Source organism: Dermacentor andersoni, chromosome 9, assembly GCF_023375885.2.
Source record: "Dermacentor andersoni chromosome 9, qqDerAnde1_hic_scaffold, whole genome shotgun sequence".
Taxonomy (NCBI): Eukaryota; Metazoa; Arthropoda; class Arachnida; order Ixodida; family Ixodidae; genus Dermacentor; species Dermacentor andersoni.
This window is the reverse complement of record NC_092822.1, coordinates 20,849,529-20,871,478: the sequence shown is the minus strand read 5'-3', so window position 1 is coordinate 20,871,478 and position 21,950 is coordinate 20,849,529. Positions and strand designations below refer to the sequence as shown.

The window sequence follows — 21,950 nt, the reverse complement described above, 5'->3', positions numbered from 1 at the left end:
CAGTGTTATGTATTACCCACTCCCCTCTGTAATGCTTTGCCCTGAGGATAAAATAAAGAAATAAAAAAAATATCCTGTTGACACCTGATACCTAATGAACGAATGCAGTCTCCACTTTATGATATAGGGCACTCGTTTGCTCCCCCGAAGTGAACATTTAAGCAGCTTTTCCCTTCCACTCTTGAACCACTATGAATGCAATGACATTAATACAACATTTAAGGCCTGTTATGAGGTCACATTAAATAACCTCTATAAATGCTACTGCATTAAGTATTTATTTAATAGTATAGGTTGAGGCATGGCATACAACGAAGAAGATATTAAAAACAGCAACTTACATATACAGCTAAATTTATACAATAGTAATAAGAGTGGATGATGAAGGCACATTGCCCTAAGAAAAAAAGAAATTTTTGAATAATATAGTCGGCTTAGGCTACACTCCATTGATAAAGACAATAATTAAAACAGCGTCAGTAGAGAGATTGCTTTTGAGCTCACCAGTACGTGCCTGCTCTGACACGTTACAGGCAGCATTTTCCAAGAGGGAGAGGATGGCATAAAATACTATTACAATTACGCAATGGTGAGTTCTGCAAAACTCTGTGCTGGCTTAATTTCTGCTTTAAAACCCGCTATGACATCTCACGAAACCATTCAAAATAGTGATTTTATTTGATTGCCCTCTGCACACATACATGGATGTTTTATATATGTGTATTGTCAGAAAGTCGTCTGCTAAGTGACTGGCAACACTCCCTGGATGAACCCAGCCAGATATACCAAGCACATTAAAGAAGTGTTGAACTTGCTCCTATTGCACACTATTAGCATATATGCTAGGGCCAGGCAATGGGCTTTTTATGCAGACTAACTTGTTCCTATTATCTCCTTTCTCTCAACAGGCTCTCAGCAATCTTCTACAACAGACATTTATTCAGTCAATGTGTTCATAAATTCAAGCACATCTCATGAGCATTTACCCAAACTGAAGGAAAAAAGCAGCCATGCAATTTTTTTAATGCGTTTGGCAACTATAACCACGATTTCTTGCAACTGTCAAACCGTATTCAAGGGCTGATCCCAAAGATAGTGCAGTCTAACACAACAGGAAAAGAAACCTCACACCAGTACCACCACACGATATTGCAGGATTGTGGTAAGGAGAGCATTCACGCATTCTTGACAGCCACATTTTGAAATGCTGTCGTTTGAGACACTACACCTCTGGTCACAGACACTGCATGTCGTTGAGGAAATAGCACTCAAAGTAGCAGGTGACTTCCGCAGACAGGTAAGGCAATGGTAGTCAAGGGAACGCCAACCATATAACACGCAGTGGTACATAGCTCTGCAAATAACCACCTCCCAAAACATGCTAAATGCATTCTTGGATAGCAACCGGAGTTCGTTCTTCACATATTTTTTTGTTTTTTAACGTCGAGCCACTTTTCGTTTTAAGCTCCCACAGCACTGTAGTTCAGTCACTTAACACCAGGGCTATCGCATATTAAAAGAAGCAAAACGTACCACGAGCACCTTCACCTAGAACACGTACGCTCTACCGCACAGGTGCTGCGGGAACGGCTTACTCTTATCCACCACTCAATCGCCCATACACATTCGCCCTGCAGCCCGAAGAACTGCGACCGTCGTTTTCGACACGAGACGAAAGCGGCAAAAATATATAAGAATCGAGCGGCCCCAGGCGAGTTGGCGAGCGGCCCCGGCAACGAAACTGGATGGATACGCAAAAAGCCAACTGCGCGAGCGACGCCGGCGACCTCGGAGTCGAGCGATTAGGCAACTGTTTCCGATTCGTCTTTTTTCTTTGTTTTTCACCCGCGTTCGTCGCAGCAGCAGCAGCAGTAGACGCGTTCCAAAAGCGCCTTGCGGAAGCGGCGGAAACGAAGCGCGCGCATGGGAAAGGGCAATAATTAAATGCGATCGAGCGCAATCGAAAAACGCGTTCGTCCCTCAGTGGCAAGTCGTTCGAATTGCTCCCGGTGCAGAAGTAGTGCTACGGCCGCCACAACAGCTGCGCAATGCAGACGACACGTCAGTGCTCCCGCGCTGGTGTGTTCGCGCTGCAATGAAAATGAAAAGATATACATAAAAAGAAACCCAAGCGTGAATAATCTTCGTGCACGGCTAAATAGGTCAGCGACTATGCCTGGCCAGAGAAACGCACGGCTGCCAGGCAGGAAGCGAACAACCGGCCGCTGCCTAACGATGGCCGTTTTATGTATTTTTCTTTCTTTTTAACTCGTTCGCGCTCTGTTGGATGTCCGGACCTCCCTTACTTTTATTTGGCCCGAGCTACAGAGCGCGGCCAACTCATGGGGAAACAACGGAAACACGGATAACAACGATCTCTAGGATGTGACGGACCGACTGAGAAAAATAAAGGGGAATAAGGTGGGGGAGGGGATACGTGTGAAAAAAAAGAAACACGGACGCAGACTTTGTGCGTGAGGTTCACGGAACGATATGCGCGGTAGGTAGACAATTTTCTCTTTTTTTTTTTTTCAATCGTGCCAACATCCGACTTCTCTTTGTGTGGTTTCTCAAAATACGACTTTTGTGTCACAAGTGTTCTAAGAACGACTCGTCTCTCTTTGTAAACAAGTCGACCGTGCATGCACGGCTGTATACGAAAAAACCGAAACTGAAAATACCTTTGACTTCAGATTAGTATCCAAACCCTAACGCGTTCTAGCTAGATTTCTGCAGCCTTAAGTGTTAAAACAGAAAAATGAACACAAAGAAGAACATACGAAAAACGTTGATGCTCAGTATAGTTTCTGTTTGATATGCTAATGGTTTCAGAGGAACGAGAACACTTGCTTCAGGTTCCAATGCGCGTAACCCTGGCGGAAGTAAAAAGTGCGCAACATCACGGCGAGCAAATATTAAACCAGCAGGATAAACAGGGAAAATAATGTCACAGCTGGATCGGTATGTGTATACACATACGCGTTTAGACCTGAATTTCGTATATTTCTGTGCGTCCGAAGACCCACGAACTGGGGTCGCAGTAGCCTGGCACTCCCGTAAATATAAGAGTTCGCGCGTCGGCCAGACAGGAGTATCAATTAACCTAGAACCGCTAGAAGTACTCGCCGAGGAGGATCACTCCAACCGTGACCACCAGTAGACATGCGCTCTATTCCCGCTTCAGCAATCTTCCTTCGACTACGCTCAACGAAGTACACGCGCGGTTGCGCGCCTTGGAAGTTAAACAGCGGTTGCTAAGCGACTCGACATCCCAGCTGCTATTCAAGCTGCTCTCCGACTCCGCGCAAATCCCGAAGACGCGGCATTTCTCTTGGATGCTCTCTTTTCTCGCGGTTGAAAGCGCAAACGGGCCACAAAGACCGCCCAGGTGAAAATATCAAAACAGAGGCGTAGTTAAGGCGGACTACGTACATACATGTCCACCTGATAAAAGAAAAAAAGAAGCGTTAGAACCGGCCCGGCCGTAGTATGCATTTGCGCTTTCGTATGGTGACACGCACGAAGGGAGAAAGGGCCAGAAACATGGGAAAACACACACTCAAACCTGCCTAAGCTTGTATACACATATATACCGTGCCCACCTTTGTCGTCAATGTGCCAGGGCACGAAAAAAGAAAAGGGCCGGGCTGCGTTTTTTTTACCGAGGAGGAACTGGCCTACTTTTTGCATAAGCACGGACCGACGTCGCGGTGCTACATTAGCACGCATTAAGCAACAGCTGAGCCGTTCCAGCGAGTCGTTGCGGGGGAGAGCAGGCGAATAAACTCCGCTGCCAGAGCGTAGCTTCGTTTCTATTCCCGCCGCCTCTCTGACAAGGGGCGCCCGAGGACCGCCATCTTGACGGGATCAGCTGGACCCAGAAGAGAGTGAGAGAAATTTTGGAATCGCTCTCAAGCACGGTGTAAGAATAGAGAGTGCGCGCTGGCGAAGCCGTCTGCGCCTGCCTTTATCGCAATATTCCTTTGTTTCTCCCGACAGCAGGAGTGTTGTTTGCACGGGTGCGAACTGCGCACGAACTATCATGTCACGCCAGACTCCATACATTTACATTGTCTCGTCGCGTCTCCTTCCCTCTACAGCTGTTTCGACCGATGCGCATGTTGAGTGGAACAGCTGTACACGGGGCTGTCAGAACGGGCACTCCCGAGCTAACGCGGGCTGATAAAAATTTCATCAGCCACGAAATCGGTCAGCCTTTCATCTACCCGACTACTTTCACAGATGGAGAAAGCTGCGAAATATGTTTTCCGAGCATTTTTTCCCTCCCCACTTTCGCTACCTCTTTCTCTTCCTCTCGGCCGTCCGTCTGAATCGATACATGGCCCGTCCCGTTATTGCTCGTCCTTGGCAGAGACCCAGCGACAGACGGCGTCTCAACACGCACGCCAGCCGCGGAAGAAACAAGTGCAACACTAGCACGCGCGTCGTGATATTGTACACACAAACACACGTCGTACCTTTCGTCGGCGCAACAGTAGAACTCGAGGATCTTCTTTTTTTCCCAGCCTTCTCCAGTCTTGACCCAGGCTTCGCCCGGAGAACGCCAGTCCCGACCGATGAACGGCATCGCGGCCGCAGCGTTTGGAGCCCGAGAAACCGCAGCTGTTCGATGATGCGGTAGCGCGTTCAGCGGAGAGCAAGTCCGTCGCGTGGCGTTCTCGGCCGCCGAAGACGACTCGCACCACACCGACGGTCTAACCAGTCCCCGCTCCACTCGCAACAAAGAAAACCCGACGGACACCGCGCGAAGGAAAAACAAAACGAGAAAAACAAAATGAAGCGAACCGAAACAAAAATAAAGCGCGACTGGTCGTTCTCCGCGCTCGCAGGTCCCCGCGCCGTCGCCGTCAGGGGCCCGTCAACTGCGCCGATGCTGAGCGAGCGTAGAGAGCGAGCGCAGCCAGTTTGTTGATGCGTGCTTTTTGTTGACGGATGTGACGTCACGGAAGTCACGATCGAGACGCTCGCAGCGTCGTGTTGCGCGGCTTTTTGAAAACGGAGCGGAACCGAAATTAATCGACCCTCACGAAAGCGGCGCGCGGTTGCTCTTTTTTGCGCAATCACCTCGCGCAATCTTGGCCCGCTTGTTTGCGATTCTTCGTAGTAAACCAGCTCACTGTCGCAACGCAGCGTTAAGCACGCGGAGTAGGCCTAAAAAAAAAAAAAAAAATCCCTCACTAGTTACGCGGCAAACGGAGACAGAGAGAAACGAAGAGGGAAAGGTAGGGAGCTTAGCCAAGGACGTTCCCGGTTGGCTACCCTACAAACGGCTTTTCCATGCTTATCACGGCAATGCTCATTACATGGTGTAGCCATGAAAACAAAACATTCTTTAAAAGTGTCAGCCAAACACGGGCGAAATAATTGAATTTGTCATTACTGGTCGTCTGCAGCACTTTCAACGCCTCAAATTAACTCGGGGACATTTTTCTGGGCTCGACACACTTCACGGCTACAGCCACGCGATAGTTAGCTAAGTTTTTGCTCAGACATTTGTGGCGTATTAACGGTTTTGTTTAGCTTCTAATGCAATGGGGCATTTGAACTTGGGATTTTCTTTCCCCCTGCATTATTGAATGCAACCTGTTAAAAAAATATGCCACCATTTTCCAGACTATTCCATACCTGCTACCTACCATCCAGCTGTACGGCGCTGGGCACTGTACAGCTTTTTTTTATAACATTTGTTAGAACTGTGCCACGTACATATCAAGCTGTAGTTCCTTTGGTGTCAATGTTTCCTAGGTCAGCCTTTTATCACAATTACATGTTCCCCACTAGTCGCATTCTTGTACTATTACTTCAATGTATGCACTTCACTAAAGCTCCCTTCACAAGTGGTAGAGGCCAGCAAGGTTAAATGCAGACTATACAACAACTGGTCAATAGCAATCGGGCCTGAATAGATCATGACTAGGCAATGTATTCGTCTTTCCAATGGTCAGCAACCTCCTTTACAATGACAGGTGGGGTAAGTCTATCCACAGCTGCAGGGAAAGCCCAGAGTGCATGTTGCAGAGTACATTTCCCAAGTCTATATATAATATGCAAAACTGGCATGAAAAAAAGATGGAACTTTTTTTACAATGTGTTTTTCAATAGAATTGAGAAGCTCAAGGGTTAAAATTGGCTGACAATGAAAGTATTAAAGCTCCTCTGTAGGCTATAATTATGTTACAGTGAATTTTTCCCACTTTCAGAACTTAAGCCGTGTATGGCTGGAACACTTCTGTGTCGGCATTTCAGCAGCTGTTGTTTCTAATGGCTGCCTCACTGTTAACATATCTGCACAAGATTGGCTCGAGGATAGCTAGCAAACACTCCTCCAGAAATGCAACAAATGACTTGTTGAACCCTGCTGGCAGGTCAAGTATGGCGTGAAAGATTTTGTGGTGCAAAGTACATTCGACACTTTAAACTCAAACGAATAGAGACGGGAAAAAAGGGGGAAATTGAAAAAGCATAGGAGAATGTAAGTCGTAAAGATAAGGACAAACACCTGTCCGGGGAAATCGAAGAAAACCAAACAAGAAATGCAACTAATTTCTCTGCATACTGTTTATTTGTCACTTCAAACAGGGTAATGGTGCACCCTTGTCTGGGCAACCATAATATATTAGTGTATGTACATCACTGGCTATGTAGGCCAATAGACGAGACGAGGAAGGAAAGAAAAAAAAAAAAAAAGAGAGAAACAGAGAAAACAAATACGGCTGATGGGAAGGGTAGACCTGTGCACAGTTAGCTTTTCCTCGCATCCAAAGTGACTTGGCTCGACAACAACAGTAGGAATCAGCGTGTCAACTAAGCAAACCTCTGCTCGTGCCATGTCCCTTCTAGCCGCAAACTCTAACAAGCTCAGATCTCTTAGGACAACTATCCTCTGCGTGGAATGTTTCAGAACCAGCTGCTGACACTTCCTTGGCCGGTAACTAGCGAGCCGCAAGCTAGTTCAGGTTGTCGACAGAAGATCTTCAAGCTGAAACGTGAAGGCTTTTTTTTTTTTCCTTCATTGCTCCCCCTTATGTCCTTTCACAAACTTGGACACAGACGCAGCCAGACAGGCAAGCTCCCTGCAACGTTGCCTCACTCCGGTTATCTCTTGACGGACACTACAATAATGGTTATCAGTGTGGCCAGCACGATAACACCAATGAGAAGCAGACAAAACATCTTCTTCCGAGCTCTCTCCTGTGTGGACAGGGTGAGGGAAGAGAAAAAAAAGAATACGAAAACATTTTAGTGTGCAAACAACTTGAGCAATAATAGAACAAAAATTTAACACAGTCAGGACACCTATATTAAACAAAGTCTTATTTGGAGCAAAGATTGTGCATCTTATTTTAAATGCTTGCTACAGAGGTAAATGCCAAAACTGGCTCAAAGAAATCTTCAGTCGGGTCTTTGCAAAAGTGTGAATTCAGGTAATGATGCGATGCATGAATGAAAAACTTGGGCCTCTGTACGACCATATGCATATTTGTCTGTGGCCCTGGACTTGGCTGGAGTATCGACATGTTTTCGGCTTGTCATTTTCTCACGTATATTGAAGCTCCAAATCCTAGCAAGGAATACAGGTGAGCATTCAAGTTCTTTAAATATTCCATTATGGTATACATGTTTCCACGAACGAGTTTCGGTTTTCGTACCCCAAGAAGTAGACATGTCACGGGACTTGCGCACGTCATAATACATAGACTCACTTTACTGCTAGAAGTGCTGTGGCTGCCATACTAGCACAACCCAAATAAACGAGTAAGGCACTCTTGTTTATTCTCAATTATTATTACTCTTTTTTATTCTACCTAGCCTCATTGCTACACGTCAACAACTGTCTCCCCATATGATGACTTCACCATGGCGATGGCACCAGCTCCGGCATTCTTGCACCAACTTTCATACCAAATTAGCACATCAGTGTTTTTAAGGCAAAAGCCTTTCTAAGCTCAGGGTGAAGTTTGTGTCAGCAGGCCTGACCGCCAGAGCGAACACCGAAGCGTCATCATGCCATATGAAGACCGATTAAAGAATGAAAAACGATTGATAGTGACAGCTAGTGAATGATAACGTTATAATAGAGCTTGGTAGAGGTTAATGATGACTACTAATGACTCTGAAATGACTAATATGTCTAACGATGGCTTGTAATGATCACAATTGATTACAAGTGACTGGAAATGTCTAGCAATTACTTGTCATAATTAAGATCACTACTAGTTACTTGTAATGACTACTAATGACTACAAAATGACCAACATGTCTAACGACAAATTGTAATGACCACAAATGACTAAAAATGCTTAGTGAGCAGTAATGACTATGATATGATCAATATGTCTAACGACGGCTTGTAATGGACCACAGTTGATTATAAGTGACTAAAAATGCTTAGTAGTGAGCAGTAATGACTAAAAGAAAGAGGCAAATGATAAAAGGAGGAAGAGTAGGCTTTCACCGTTCACCTCTAGAGATACCTTAAGAGACCCTGTATATATTGAACTTTCATACCTGCCAAGTGCCGCTCATCCATTTACAAGCGAGAAGTGTGCGTTAGAGTTTCCGCAACATCCTAAATATGTGCCAATAGTACTTCTATAAGAAATTAAGTGGAAAACAAGATTACTCGAAGTAACCAGGAGTACCTGAATTATCAGCTCTCGTTTCTCATTTTAGGTAAATTATTGCATATTTGATGACCGAAATGCATGGAAGAGTGCATTTATAAGTTGCTTCAATTTTTTGTCTTTCCTTTTTGTTCTTTTTGGCCTATCAGCTGTGCAAAAAAGAAAATTTTGTTCTGAAATAACGGACACTGCAGTGAAACACTTCAATAAAGCATGGAAAGTGAAATTTTAGATGCAGTTTCCCTTGCATAAGTTTGTCACATTAAGTGCCCATAATTTATTGAGGTTATATACAACCGTGTTTACTCGACTGTAATGTTCACCCGATTCTTGTGGCCCGAAATGAAAAACACAATGCTCTCAATAGTAACATGCACCCTAATCATTCATATTTCAAGAAGTTATAGCGGGGCTCTTGATTGTTCAGTGACGATTTTTTTTCAGGGTACATAATAGAGACAGTAACGACAATTTCAGGGTGGCTACCAAACTGACATTTCGAAATTCCCTGAGTTATTAAGGTTTTCCCTGAGTGCCTTCGCGAAATTCCTTGAGTGACCCAGAACTTTCTTTTATGTCAAGATGGGCTGACATTATGTCGCCCGATGCCGTCATTCTCTAGCAAGCATGCTAAAAAATAAAGAAAAACTCAATCCGGTCTGAATAGTAAAGAGTAGTGTTTATTTTACTCCAAAAGAAAATAGAAGGAAGGGGTTAGTAATGTGCAAAGCAAAAAAAAAAAAAAAAATCCGAGAGAAATGGTAAAACCCACTGCAAATAGAGTCGAACATTCTCAAATACAAATAAAAAGGAGATGCATACAGAAGCAAATATTTTCCAATATGAGCTATTTCTATCAACTGATAGCAAGCTCATTGGTACGAGGCCCGAACTTTGTCACAAGTAAGATTTTCTCGCAACAGCTGGTAAGCTAACCTCACCTGACATACTCTCAGCCCGCGCATGACGCCTCAGTGTTGCATTTCACTGCCTTATTTGGTTTATTTAGTTTATTTTGGCTTCAATGATGGACACCTGCATCTCAGCGTCAGCCAACACTTAGTTTTTTGAGCTCAAGCTCCTTCAAAGAAGTGATGGCACTGTTAATTCTTCAATGCGTAGGTTCCCATCCTCCTTCCGCGGCGCATTCGCCCCACAGACCATTTGAAGCATCCTCTTGGTCAGTTGTACAGTCTGATTTTTTGGACTCCCTAGAGGCCGCGAAAATGTCAGAAAAATCTGACAGTTCGAAAAAAATGAATGCATGTCTTATTGCCCTTAAGGGTTCAAATTGCAACAGGCACATCCAAAAAAGCTCTGAAGGCCTACCAGTATACTTATTAGGCATATCGGTGCTCATACTGTGACAGGAGATGGCAGGAGCATGCGTGTATAAGGAATACATACTGTGTGCCGTGATAATTGACCCTTCCCACGCTTGTTATGCTTCACTGCAATACTTTCACGTAAGCTTCACAGCGTAACATCGCTGTATCGAGGCGAAGCTGACTTTCTGGAACCGGCCTTATGCAACGCATTATGCTTTCCGAACTTCGAAGCCAATCGCGTGGACCACAAAGGCCTCCGCCTTTGCGGTCATCTAATTGGTACTCAAGCATACACTGCAGCCCAACCTTGAAGCACTGGCCTGGGTCACGAGGACGTAAAACTATTCCTCTGTTCTTATTCCAAATCTGCCATTAGCCCTCTGTGATTGATCAAAATTTTTGTCTCAAAACATTTTGATTAATCATGAAATTTTATGTACTAATCGCAACCTCGCATATTATTGTGCAGTAACAGAGATCTTGTTGGGTGACATGCTGGCCACTGTTGTTCCATAATGCCTTTGCCGTTGTGCTGCTAAGCACGAGACCGCAGGATCAAATCCTGGCAAATGCCTGTGTACCATGCATTGGGCGCATGTTAAAGAACCCCAGGTGGTTAAAATTAATATGGAGTCCCCCACAACGGTGTGCCTTATGATCAGATCGAGGTTTTGGCACATAAGGCCCCAGAACTTCTTTTTGCTTCATAAAGCATGAAAAACCATGCAGTTACCAAGCGCTGTGTGAATCGGAGAAATCAAAGTATTGTTTGGCGTAGTTTAATTATTAAACTTGCACAAATGAGCGTTTCAATTGGCTCAAAGCTCTAGCTACTGTGATCAAAGAGCGGCAATGGTGAGAATCGTGCTGCGCTTTTCAATCGCCTCAAAGTGATAGCTGCACAAGCGAAGAGTGATAAAGCTGAAAATTATGCATGCACTCGAAGCTCCCACGTGTGGCCTAATGGTTAGAGCATCCTGGGGCCATACTCTGAAACGTTCGCCTTCCGCGATAGTTTCGTCGCCGCGATAGCCACGTTCAATAAATCAAGCGACTGCTTACCCGTGACATCAGCATGCACTACCAACACGCGCTGTCGAAAGCTTCACATAGCGAGTGCAGAGCAGCTTGGGTGTGTTGTTTTCGAGTGTAGTGGCCTCAGTACAGGTTCTGCGCACCGACTACAGTTGGTTACAGCCACTTTAGGTAAAATAAATTGCATAAAGAAGTGTGAAATGCTTTATTCTAAATGAATCAACAAATATTACAGCGAAACAACGCTACAAGACGTCAGCAAGAAGGTTACTATAAACTACCACCTATCTTATCTCTACTACACTCCACTACCAACCGAACACCAAAAGGCACGTTCGTTTACTCAATATATGTAGAGAGCACCTATCGACACTAAGGTGACGTTAAAATGACGTAGGCCGGAACTACTAGATGGCGCTGTTGATTTTCCGGTTTTGCTAAAACCGCCAATCAGCGCGTGCCGTTGGCAGGGCCAAGGCGATAAGTTTCACAGAAGGCGAACATTTCCGAATACGGGCCCTGGTTCAAACGCCACCATAGGACATGTAATTTTTTTATTATTCTTATTCTATGACAGCTTGTGTTCCTAAAACCCTCACTAGACTTTTTTGGCAAAAGCCCAACCAACCGTAGGGAGGAAGGGAAAGGAAGCTTCGATTTAGGAAAGAAGTTATGTCCTCTCTTTGTTGCACAGTTTTCAGCATCACAAGCTTCCTGTTTCTTACTGTAATTTCATGCACTTCTGTGCAGCACAGAAGTCACGTCTGCCAAGCCTGAAAGTGGCAAAGTACAAGAACACACCTGATGCTGTCTCGCCTTAGCAACTTGCTGGATCCCTTCTTCAACATGCACTGCAGCACTCTCAACATTGGCTTCAATGCTGTCTGCAAAGAGGAGAGAAAGAAAGAAAGAAAAAGGAAGGCGAGTCAGCGAGAAACTTTATGAGCACATCACAAGCCTTTCTATAGATTTATGTCAAGGACAACTTAAAAGACATCGAAGAGAAAAAAAATCCATAGATTACTAGAGGGAATTCTGGCACTGTGATTGTTCGGCTACCATGGAAATGATAGTTCAGTACGTGGATTTGTCTAATCTTCATGCTCGTGTGGCTTTGCTTGCTATGCTTTATCTGCTTTTCGTAGCCCAAATGTCCAAGCAACATTATTTTGATTTTGGTTTGATAGCATCATGAAATTTTTCAAGCTTCTAGCGGATAACATGAGCGCATCAAGCATCGCTGGAAGCTCTAAAACCGAGAAACATGTTTTCTTCCACAGCACAATTAGTCTGACGCAAGGTATCAATTTCGGTACCATCTGCCTCTTCTCATCTGCTCGCTCTTGAGGCGCTTCGGATAACAAGATAGCCAATTATCTCACGGCACCGCAAGAACTGACAGCCAGTTTCGTTGTCCAGCGATCTCCCCCAGAGCTCGAATGTCAGTCTGCGTCGCAGATACCGCAGAAAGGTCAACCAAGGTCCCTTGGCTTTACGGCAAATGTTGCTTTTCTGGCCTTGCCCATCCAGACAACACAAACATCCCAGCTCCTTGTTTTGACACCTAAATGCAGTAAGTTGGATTTCTACAGAACTGATTTGCCCTATTCGGTGTCCCTACACTTCGAAGTGTTGATTCATACAACCTTGCTCTGTTATCATCTAGCCTCCTTGTTAGGCCCAGTGGTAGAGCGACCACCTCTGGAAGGAGTTGGTCCTGGGTTTGAGCCCTGGACAAGAATGAACTTTTCTTCTACTGCAAAGCTTACTGAGAAACCTTAATTGAATTTTCCTCATTTAGTAGCTTTGTGCTACTTCTGGATTGATGACCATTTTCCCTTTCATGAATCTACCTTGCTTGACCTGGCAGATTTTCACAGAATTCATTTGCCATAAGAAGTGTTGTCTTGTGTACACGATCGCACCGACTAAGACCAAATTTGGTTTCTTTCCACAAATTGTGGTCATGCAGAACATAGTAGTTTTGCTGCAACACCCAATAACTGCTACAGTTGCACAGAGTATTGTAATTTCACAGCATGCAAGCCAGCAAGTACTGCATGTGCATGTTTCACACGCCTTACCAATCATGTCTCCCTGGTCGTGAACCAGCGTTGCAAGGTCCTTGAATATCGCATTCACATCCACAATGTCATTCTAAATGCAAAAAAAAGGAAAAGAAAGACAATGATGCTGAAATTGAAAGAGAAGGCAGCACACAGCCTTATTCCAAACACTCCAAGAATGCAGTGCATGGACATTTCAAGTCAAAGTTGAACCTAGATAAATGAATGCAGTTTTAACAAATGATGCAACATACATGTATTTTAACTAAGGTTCTAACCTTTCATAAGTAAGCGCATTGGGACCTGGTGTATGACATGATCCTTTATTATAGGCAGAGAGACTAAAATAACTCTGCCTATGCCTTCCAGACTGCTTCACTACTGCTCATCAAGGAATGGCATTAAAAGGAAGCCTTAGCTCCAGGGCTCCTATCTACATACGTGGGAATGGAGAGAAATCGTTTTTCTCAGCATTCACTGCACTGAATTTGATGTTTGTTGCATTTAAAGAAAAGTGAAAAAACCTACCAGCCGCAGGGACTAGATCTATTTAGACAATTAATTATCCTTACAAAAACTGTTAAGTCAATTTTTCTTCTTTTTTTTTATGAGATAAACTGGAGCACCAAGTTTGCTAAGTTGCTTGGTAACTCAGCATAATAATAATAGACATAATATCACAACCCTGTAAGCTGCATATAATGAGACATCTAAAGCAAAGTTTATGTAATGCTATATACTGCTCTGAAATAAGCCGCTGCTACTTTTAAGTAGCACTTTTACAAAACCCTCGCAAATATTTTAACAATTTCATGCAAGCTCTAAGCATATCACATCTGCCCGTTTTGGATGCTCGAACAGATTAGGTTTACAGAACTAAAATAGCCGTTTTTGGTGCAGAGTTATAGATTTGTAAACCTGGTGCTTCAATATTTTTTTTAACTTACAAGTTTTTAAGAATTTTTGTAAAAGCCACAACACCCCAGGTCATGCTGCTGGCAGTGGTTATAAGTAAGCTTCCTCTTAATTGCAACACGCTTTGTTCTTATCGGTCCTGCAGTTGTCTAATAAGAGCAAATGTTTCACATTTGCATGTTTGAAGAGGAAAAATTGGAATTAGTCTTATGGTTAAGCTGCTGCTTCTGATAATGTATCAACAAGTGCAGATCAGCTATGGTAATACAATGCAGGAGCCCAGGCAGCCCCCATTGAAGTGCGCAGACCTTCAGCCATCAATCAGTGGCAGCTCTGCAAGTCGATGGCACAGTTAATGAGGAACAAGCTAAACAGGCACTGCAAGGACACTGCCAAAAAGTGCTCCAAAGCATTCGAGAAACATTTTAAGCAAGTCAGGCTACAGACAATGAATAATTCATATAAACATTACACTCTACAACTGAACAGCCTAATGTCATCCTCGAGTTCAACACAGCACAGCCGCCTAGCAGTACTGACTCAATGGTGACATCAGAATCTTGGCGATGAGTTCATGATACGGAAGACAGCGTCTGAAGCCATATGGCTGCACATCTTGGTGAAACTGAGCAGCCCACAATCTGTATTCATTACTCGCTGTTTTATTTCTTTCCTTAACACCTGCAATTTTTTCTAAATACATTCCTTCTGGGTAAGCATATCTTACTTCTGCTATTTTTTACCTTTCCTCCATCTTGATGTTACTATCAACCCATAGTCTCTCTATAGGATTCTTAAATACTGGCTGTTTAAGTTTGCCTCCAAGTTAATCCTGCTACTCATGTTCGTTCCAGTTATGTACAAACACTGTCACTGCTAATCACAGAGCACGCTGTCACATCTAACATGCTACCATAGCACACCCCATATCTAAAGTTTTTCAAGCGCACCATTAACATGATCACTCAATGGTGCAACAGACCAATCTCGCCACATTTACAGCGCACCCACAGCTGCCCTGCTGATGCCATGGTGCAAACAGTGCACGTACTTTTCCTGTTGTACTTGGCTTCAAGGGTACCTTGAGGAGAATGCCATTGTGTAGCTTTCCGGCGAATTTTGCGGGAAAGTTGAAAATAAGAAAGGGAGGAGGTGAGTTTTTCAAGCCTGTTTCTATGGCAGAATATTTTTATCCTGACCTCCCTGCCTCCTTGCCCAAGACTAATTTAGTTTGTCATAACAAAACAAAGAAAAGGCTTTTTACCCCAGTTGCCCTTCTGCCCACTAATGACTACAACACCAGCATCCTTTGCAGCAGCACACTGAAGCTCGTGGCGAGACCGGTCTGAACCCAACAATGCAGCACGCTTCACCTCTCCATGCATGCTTCTCACCTCAAGTTTGCGGATGGATTGCTCCCGTTCCCTCAGCATCTCGATGTTGACCTGCTCGTCCATTTGGGCATAGCTTTGTGCCTGCTGCTGCGCTTGCACCGGCGAAGCCAACTCAATCAGGTTGCCTCCACCGCCCCGACTGCTCGATGACTCAAACTGCAAGCACAGAGCGAAGAAAAACAAAGTGACTAATAGTGTGAGGACTCTAGACTTTCTCCCATCCCTGCATTCTGATATTTTGACTCAGTTCGCCCCACATGGCTCTCACATCACCTGACATTAAGCTTCCCCACATGAAACACACACAACAATGGGAATCAGTGTTGTAGTTAGGCAGCTGTGATGCGAGATGGTGCAAGTATTTTGATGCAAGCACCACCTGACAGTGCGGTTAACTCCTGCATCCTCAAGGAACTATTCCTTGTATGTAAATAAGCTAGGTGGCATTGCTGATTAAAAGGAGCCATAAAATGTCTTTTTTGTAGGTTTGCACTACTGTGCAGAGTGTCGTTTGTTCTACAGTTGCATGAACACATGAAAGCAACTGTCACGGTCCTGTGAAATAAACACCAACACAGAGAGCAAAAGCTGGGCATGTATTTCTTTCTAAATGTTTTTTTTTTATGCACACAAAGAAAAAGTATAAACAACTTGAACATAAGAAATGTGTCCACCTCATCCCCGATACATGAATCCCCTTCCCCAGGTATAAACCAACCATTCCGAAAAAAATTACTGCTAGGTTACGGCTAGGTCATGCTCACGCTAGCCCCATGTTTAACCTCCACTGCTTTGCAACTCTCAAAATGGCATATTGAAGAACTCCTTCCTATATTTTGCCCACCTGGGTTTCTGCGACATGCAACCAGAACTCGGCGCATGAGTGTTTTTGCATTCTGCTCCAATCACAACGTCACCTCTATGACTAAGAATCGAGCCCGTGACTTTGCCCTCGCCAACAGAACGCAGTGGCCATGGAGCCACTGCAGTAGTTACAACTGAGACCGTGGAAACCAGCACAAGAAGAGAGTAAAATAACATGGTCGCTATTATTGTGTTGAGCAGGTCTACATCAGTCATTTTTGGGCTGCACTGCTCTGCCTCAGGGAGAAAAGCATAAACTAACCGAGAACCTTGCTTTATTTAGCAGTTTTAGAACCCGGGAGCATAACGGTCACCAAAATTTTGCAGATTTTGTTTGAATTAACCGGCACTTTGGGTAACCACAAGTCGCTTGCATGTGATCCACTCTGTTCACTCCCGTCCACACTTCACGGCAGCCCCCGTGGGACAATAGACACTTGACCTGTTTGTGAAAAGGTGTAAAAATGCAGCATGCGAGGACACACCCCGATGCCAGAGGCGGCGCGGGCGCGCTTGACCGAGTCCTTCTCCTTGTCGGCCTCGGCTCGCTGGACGAGCTGGAAGTGGTGCAGGGCCTCGGAAAAGTCGTTGGTGAGCTTCTCACGCAGCAGGCGGCCAGCACCCTGCTCCCCGTACGGCATGGCCGCCAGCGCCTTGAGCTGCGCATTGGTGTCCTTGGCCAGCTGGTTGGTGTACTGCTGGATCTGGTGCCTACACAACACAGTCACATCGCAGGCAACATTTAAAGGAGTCTCAATATATATACATATATAAAAAAATAGGGGTGTGCAAATACTATTCCAAGTTTCGAATAATAAGCGAACAGTGTTTGCTATTCAATTCGAAGGAATAGCACCACTTACTGGTGTGTTTAGAGAGAGAGAGAGAGGGGGGGAGAGAGAGAGAGGCACAAGTGAAGGAGTTTCTAAATGATTCTGCTGGAGGAGAGCTACAGTTGTTAAGCAGAGGCACCAGTTCCTCAATAATTTCTAGTAATTCAACAAGATCACCGCACTTTTAAGCAGCCTACACACGAATTTGTTCAAAAGAACAGACTGGTAGGCTAAGAGCTACTGCACAGCCTGAGGTATAGTGCAAAAGAGCATGCAGGAGGCCAGAGGTAACGAAGACGCAGTGCTGTGTCTTGATCTCCTCAGCTGTTCCACGTATCCTTTTGCGCTATACCACAGATTACAAATTTGTTGTCCCGATTTAGGCAAAGCAATTTACTTGGCCAGTCTCACCATTTACATCCCGTTAACCCTAAATGCGGAAAATTTTACCAAATTTACCGGAAATTTTTTGGGAGCTCAGTTTGTAGATCTGTTTCTTTCTAAATATAAGGGCATGATTCTTTCAATTCAATTGGCTTCCTTTATTTCCCGAATTGCGTAAAAAGATCAATTGAAGGCTTTGCTGTATGGCCCTAGCGTCTTCCAAGAAAGCATTTTGCAGGGCTCTATACACTATGAAATAAGAATACGAAGAAAAAATAACCTAAACGGTGCAAAAACATGCACATGAATAGTGGCTACTTTTATGCAGCTCCTAAAGCAGTTAGTAGACAGTCTTCGTATGGTAGACTTTGAAAGAAGGCACAGAGGCCAACTACATACTGTTCAGACTCCTCAGATGAGAACACATCACTTTCACTTTCCCCGCAAAACACTACAGAGTTGTCTGATGAGGAGTCATCAAAATACTTTCTTTTATGCATGCTTTCATTGCCTCATTTCACGTAGGCAGCCATGTTTTATGCAGGGGTGCGAGACGTGGCAATGTAAAGAAAGGCGGGGCACAAATGGCACAACATGGACAAGTGTGGCCATTTAGCGTCAGGTATCACAACTAGGTGCAATAGGATGAGTATAGTCGTCATAGGTTCACTGCGTGACAAATTTTTATGACGACTATAGTCATAATTGGTTACAATGGTACATTTTTGTTTATGACAACTATAGCCGTCACTGGTTACATTGGTACAAAATTTCATGACGACTATACTCGTCAATGAGAGGTAAAGGGTTAAGACAATGTGCCGTGATATCACACTTTCCCCCTTCCCTGAACAAGACTTTCGACGTGCATCTGTGACATTCTGTTCTTTTGTTTTGTTACCGTCATTGTCACAGTGCACCAGACAAGGGAAAACAGCTGTTCCTTTTTTACAAGATCCTCAGTTGGCTGGGTGTCCAGTTGCAAACGGTACCTCAGTTCACACAGTAAGCGAGGGCACTATGTGACACCTGCGGTTAAATGGGTGCTCCGCATTTACCACCTAGGCCATGAGAGGCACTGGCTAACGCTCCCAGGGATAATATCATACCCAAGAAAGTCGACGAGAGGCTGGCACCGCGATAGCTTAATTGTTAAAGCGCCACACGCATGATGCAGAAGGTGTCGACTCAGATCTCAACTGCGGCAAGTTAACTTTTCATCTGCTTTCATTCCCCTTTACTTCATTATTTCTATACATTTGAACTGAACATAACAATTATCTTCCCCTATGTTTTATCTTCACTATCTGTTTCTTCGTATGGTTGTGACTAACAAAAATAGAGCCTCTCAGATGCCCGTATTTAACGTGCAAATGTTTTCATTGAAGGAAGATCGAGGGGCTGCATGTTAATGATCACATCACTACAAACGCTTTACACTGGCAGTTAATCTGGCAGATCGCAGCAAGAATAGTCATCTCTGGCTAATCTGTGCCATAGGATGGTGCTACCAGTGCTGTTGCTGCGGCAACCTGTCAGGATCAGTATTTCACAAAGGATAGTACATTTACAGACAGGCTAAAACCTTCTGCTGTCACAACCGACTGTCACAGGCAGACATTTCCACTTGGATGCAGGCAGGTATGCTAACCGGAGACATCACTGTAGCATCACTGCAAAACCGAACTGAAAGAATGTAGTGATTTGCTTGCACTGTCCCTGTGCATTTTGTGTGCTAGCAGACTAATATGGAATTGAAATATGGGCATGGCAAATGCAATGCTTACAGCTGCGAGCGCAGTGACTCGGAGTCCTGTGAAGTCCCCAGTTGCTGCACCATCTTTTTCATAGAACCCACTGAAAGGTGGGGCAAAAAAATGTCATGTTACATGGTCACGTATCCTCTTTTCTTATCTTCAAGACAGCACAGATGAGGAAAGGATAAAAAAAAAAGCTCCCAGAACAGAAGTCCTCAAACTTCTCACTGACAAAGGAAAGGAAATATTTCTCTCACCATTCTGACTGATTTTTTGGACATTTGTTCCTATCGTCTGTGACAGACTCTGAAATTCTGCGTTTGAGGATCCTGCAAGATAAGTGACATTGATCAAAAGAAGAAGTACAGTGGCAAATACACCTCAACATGCAGAAGAAACAATGCACGCCCGTACCACCGCTTCCGGACCCGGAGCTGAAATTGGCATATTTCGTTGCCATGCTGGCAGTAAGTGTAGTCGGCCAGTTACAATTTCAAAGCACCTCACAGACCTCTTGGATGCGTTCCTAAAGGGATGGAAAATGCAAATGCGGAAAGCACATAAACATAGGCAACTGAACAACAGCAAAACAAGTGAGCATACTACCATAAATCAAAGATATCGAGTCACACATCAATGCTTCGTTTAATAGCAGCAGCTCTTCAGAATCGGCAACTGTTTTTTGCTTTTGTCTTGCCCGCAGAGTAGCGGGAAACCAGAGGGATAAGCATCTCTCCATTGTCAGACTGGAAAGATTTGAAAAGCCCATTGTGTTTCAGTGCAACTGATACGGCAAGCCGCAGGCGGTGAACTATTTCTTTCACTTTTGCGGAAGACGTGCATTTCGATGAAATCGGGAATACTAAACAGACGTTCAACGACAGCCGATCCTAAGCCGCGGCACCGCGTTCAACTCTAGTGTACAACACACTACGTTCACCAAACCTTGTTTCCGTCGTTCGTATACTCGATTACGCGTACGCGTCACCGATACGGCGTTTTGCACTGTGATTATACGTACTGTACTTATCACACATGTATCTCTGCAAGCGCCCGCTACGCATAGTCCGCTTTTAGTCTCCTAATGGACCGATTGACCCACAATGAGGCTTTATTGCGATACACAGGAAAAACGACGGCACACCAGATACGTGCATCTACGTCGGGCAACGCAACTCCATCAAAGAGGAGGTATTCGAGGCCACGGCAACTGTTGCTGCGCGCGCAGCCACTGTCAGGGGCGCTACGATGATGCGAAAAGAATTATTTACGTGCCCGCCTGTGTTGCTCCGTACCAGGAACAAAAGCAGCAAAATTAAACACGGCGCGACACCATCAAACGAGATGGTGAATGGGCGTTTTCAAATGTCACCGAGCCGGAGGCGTGCTGTTCATACAGACAACGCCCGACCTCGTCTCCGCTAAGCGATTGCGCGTTCGTAATCTGGTTGCAACGGGACTCAGGTAGGGGTCACAAGGGGTGAATCACGCGCGTTGCTTGCGAGAGAGAGCAAAAAAAAAACAACCGGACGGACGCAGGTTCGAAGTAGGCCTACCGCGACGGCGATTGCGATGCCCAACAGCTGAGCGGCTGTCGGTCTCCGGATCCCGCGAGTTAAACCGCTGGGGACTCCAACGAGAGCCGACGTCTAGCTGTCATTGGAGCCTGTCGGTCGTCGATGCTTTTGTCACGGTACGGCGATGCAGTTAGCAGCCATCGACATCCATCGTTCGCGGCGACAGGACGTACCGCACCAGCGAGCCGAACCCAGCAGCAGCGGAGGATCGTTTTTCCAGCAAAGCACTACTTGCGTCACGTGGCCGATATGCGTCATGAAAATTTGTGACGACATAGGTCGCGCGGTCCAGAAACCGAAACTGAAACAGCGCAAACCGAGCCGTTTGACAGAATGGAAAAGAATTTTTCTCGCATGTAACCTCGAAATATATTTCGTGCGCGGTTACATGATGGGATAGACTACACGCAAAAGCAGGTGAAACAAAGAGAAAATAAATTCTGTGCTGCCATGAGGCTCAGAACACTTTGCAGTCATGATAAATATGAAACAATTCGCGGAATGTGTGTGGCCGTAATGACGCCGGGTCTCTCACGTTTGCAAATGAACTAGTTTGCCTGGTATCGGGCGCTAATTTTACTCTCGACATTACGCAGAGGGTTGTGGTACGCACAGATATGCATGACCCATCAAGCAGTTTGAGGTGGCCTGGGATGGTCAACACCTAACTTAAAGCGCGAGATGAAGAATGTTCGAGGTCAAACGGAAAACAAGCAAAGGCCAGCAAGCGTTTTCAGGTACCTGAACCACCACTTTAAGGAGAACGACACGATGGCTGGCAAATATTTATAGATGTCAAATGGAAGCATGAAATACCCAGCTATAAGTAACCTTGAAACCGGAAGCAAACAATTTCCGAGAACAATAGTACGTATAAGAGGCAATTAGAGGTTAACAAGACAGAAGAAGACCAAAAAAACACACAGCGTCTGTGAAGACGCTGGAGTTAGGAATCGCGGCAGCAGCCCCGAGCCAATTGACCTCCGTGCATCTGTCGCTCCAACGCGAACGAAACGTCTAAAGCCTAGCGCATACGAAGCTACCGGCACTCTGCAAACAACGCGCCCTTTGGCCACGTCGCAGATTGCTTATCAAGACGCACGAGCGCCGACAACGCGTCCCGCGTTTCCTACGGCGCCCGCGATTCGCGTG

At 45.0% G+C, this 21,950-nt stretch overlaps 2 protein-coding genes across 3 annotated transcripts in view; both read right to left on the bottom strand.

The window, feature by feature from the left end:
• The window catches only part of LOC126527216 (F-box only protein 25), a 31,782-nt gene extending 26,371 nt beyond the window's left edge, over positions 1-5,411 (bottom strand). Inside the window, exon 1 of the mRNA XM_050174971.3 lies at positions 4,479-5,411. Coding sequence (XP_050030928.1) covers positions 4,479-4,588 — 110 coding nt within the window. The 5' untranslated portion in view covers positions 4,589-5,411. The remainder of the gene's footprint in view (positions 1-4,478) is intronic.
• Positions 5,412-6,561: 1,150 nt separating this feature from the next.
• On the bottom strand, positions 6,562-21,024 carry LOC126527219 (syntaxin-12-like). Of its 2 annotated transcripts, none has more exons than XM_055068612.2 (9): positions 20,778-21,024; positions 19,636-19,747; positions 19,479-19,550; positions 19,252-19,321; positions 16,733-16,958; positions 15,384-15,539; positions 13,093-13,165; positions 11,810-11,892; positions 6,562-7,212 (listed from the first exon to the last, which is right to left on the bottom strand). In XM_055068612.2, exons 2-9 carry the CDS (start codon positions 19,679-19,681, stop codon positions 7,117-7,119), a joined length of 822 nt encoding a protein of 273 aa, XP_054924587.1. In that variant the 5' UTR covers positions 19,682-19,747; positions 20,778-21,024; the 3' UTR covers positions 6,562-7,116. The 2 variants fall into 2 exon arrangements, with proteins under 2 accessions (XP_054924587.1, XP_054924588.1); XM_055068613.2 differs by lacking the exon at positions 20,778-21,024 and adding an exon at positions 19,828-19,924.
• Positions 21,025-21,950: the final 926 nt, after the last annotated feature.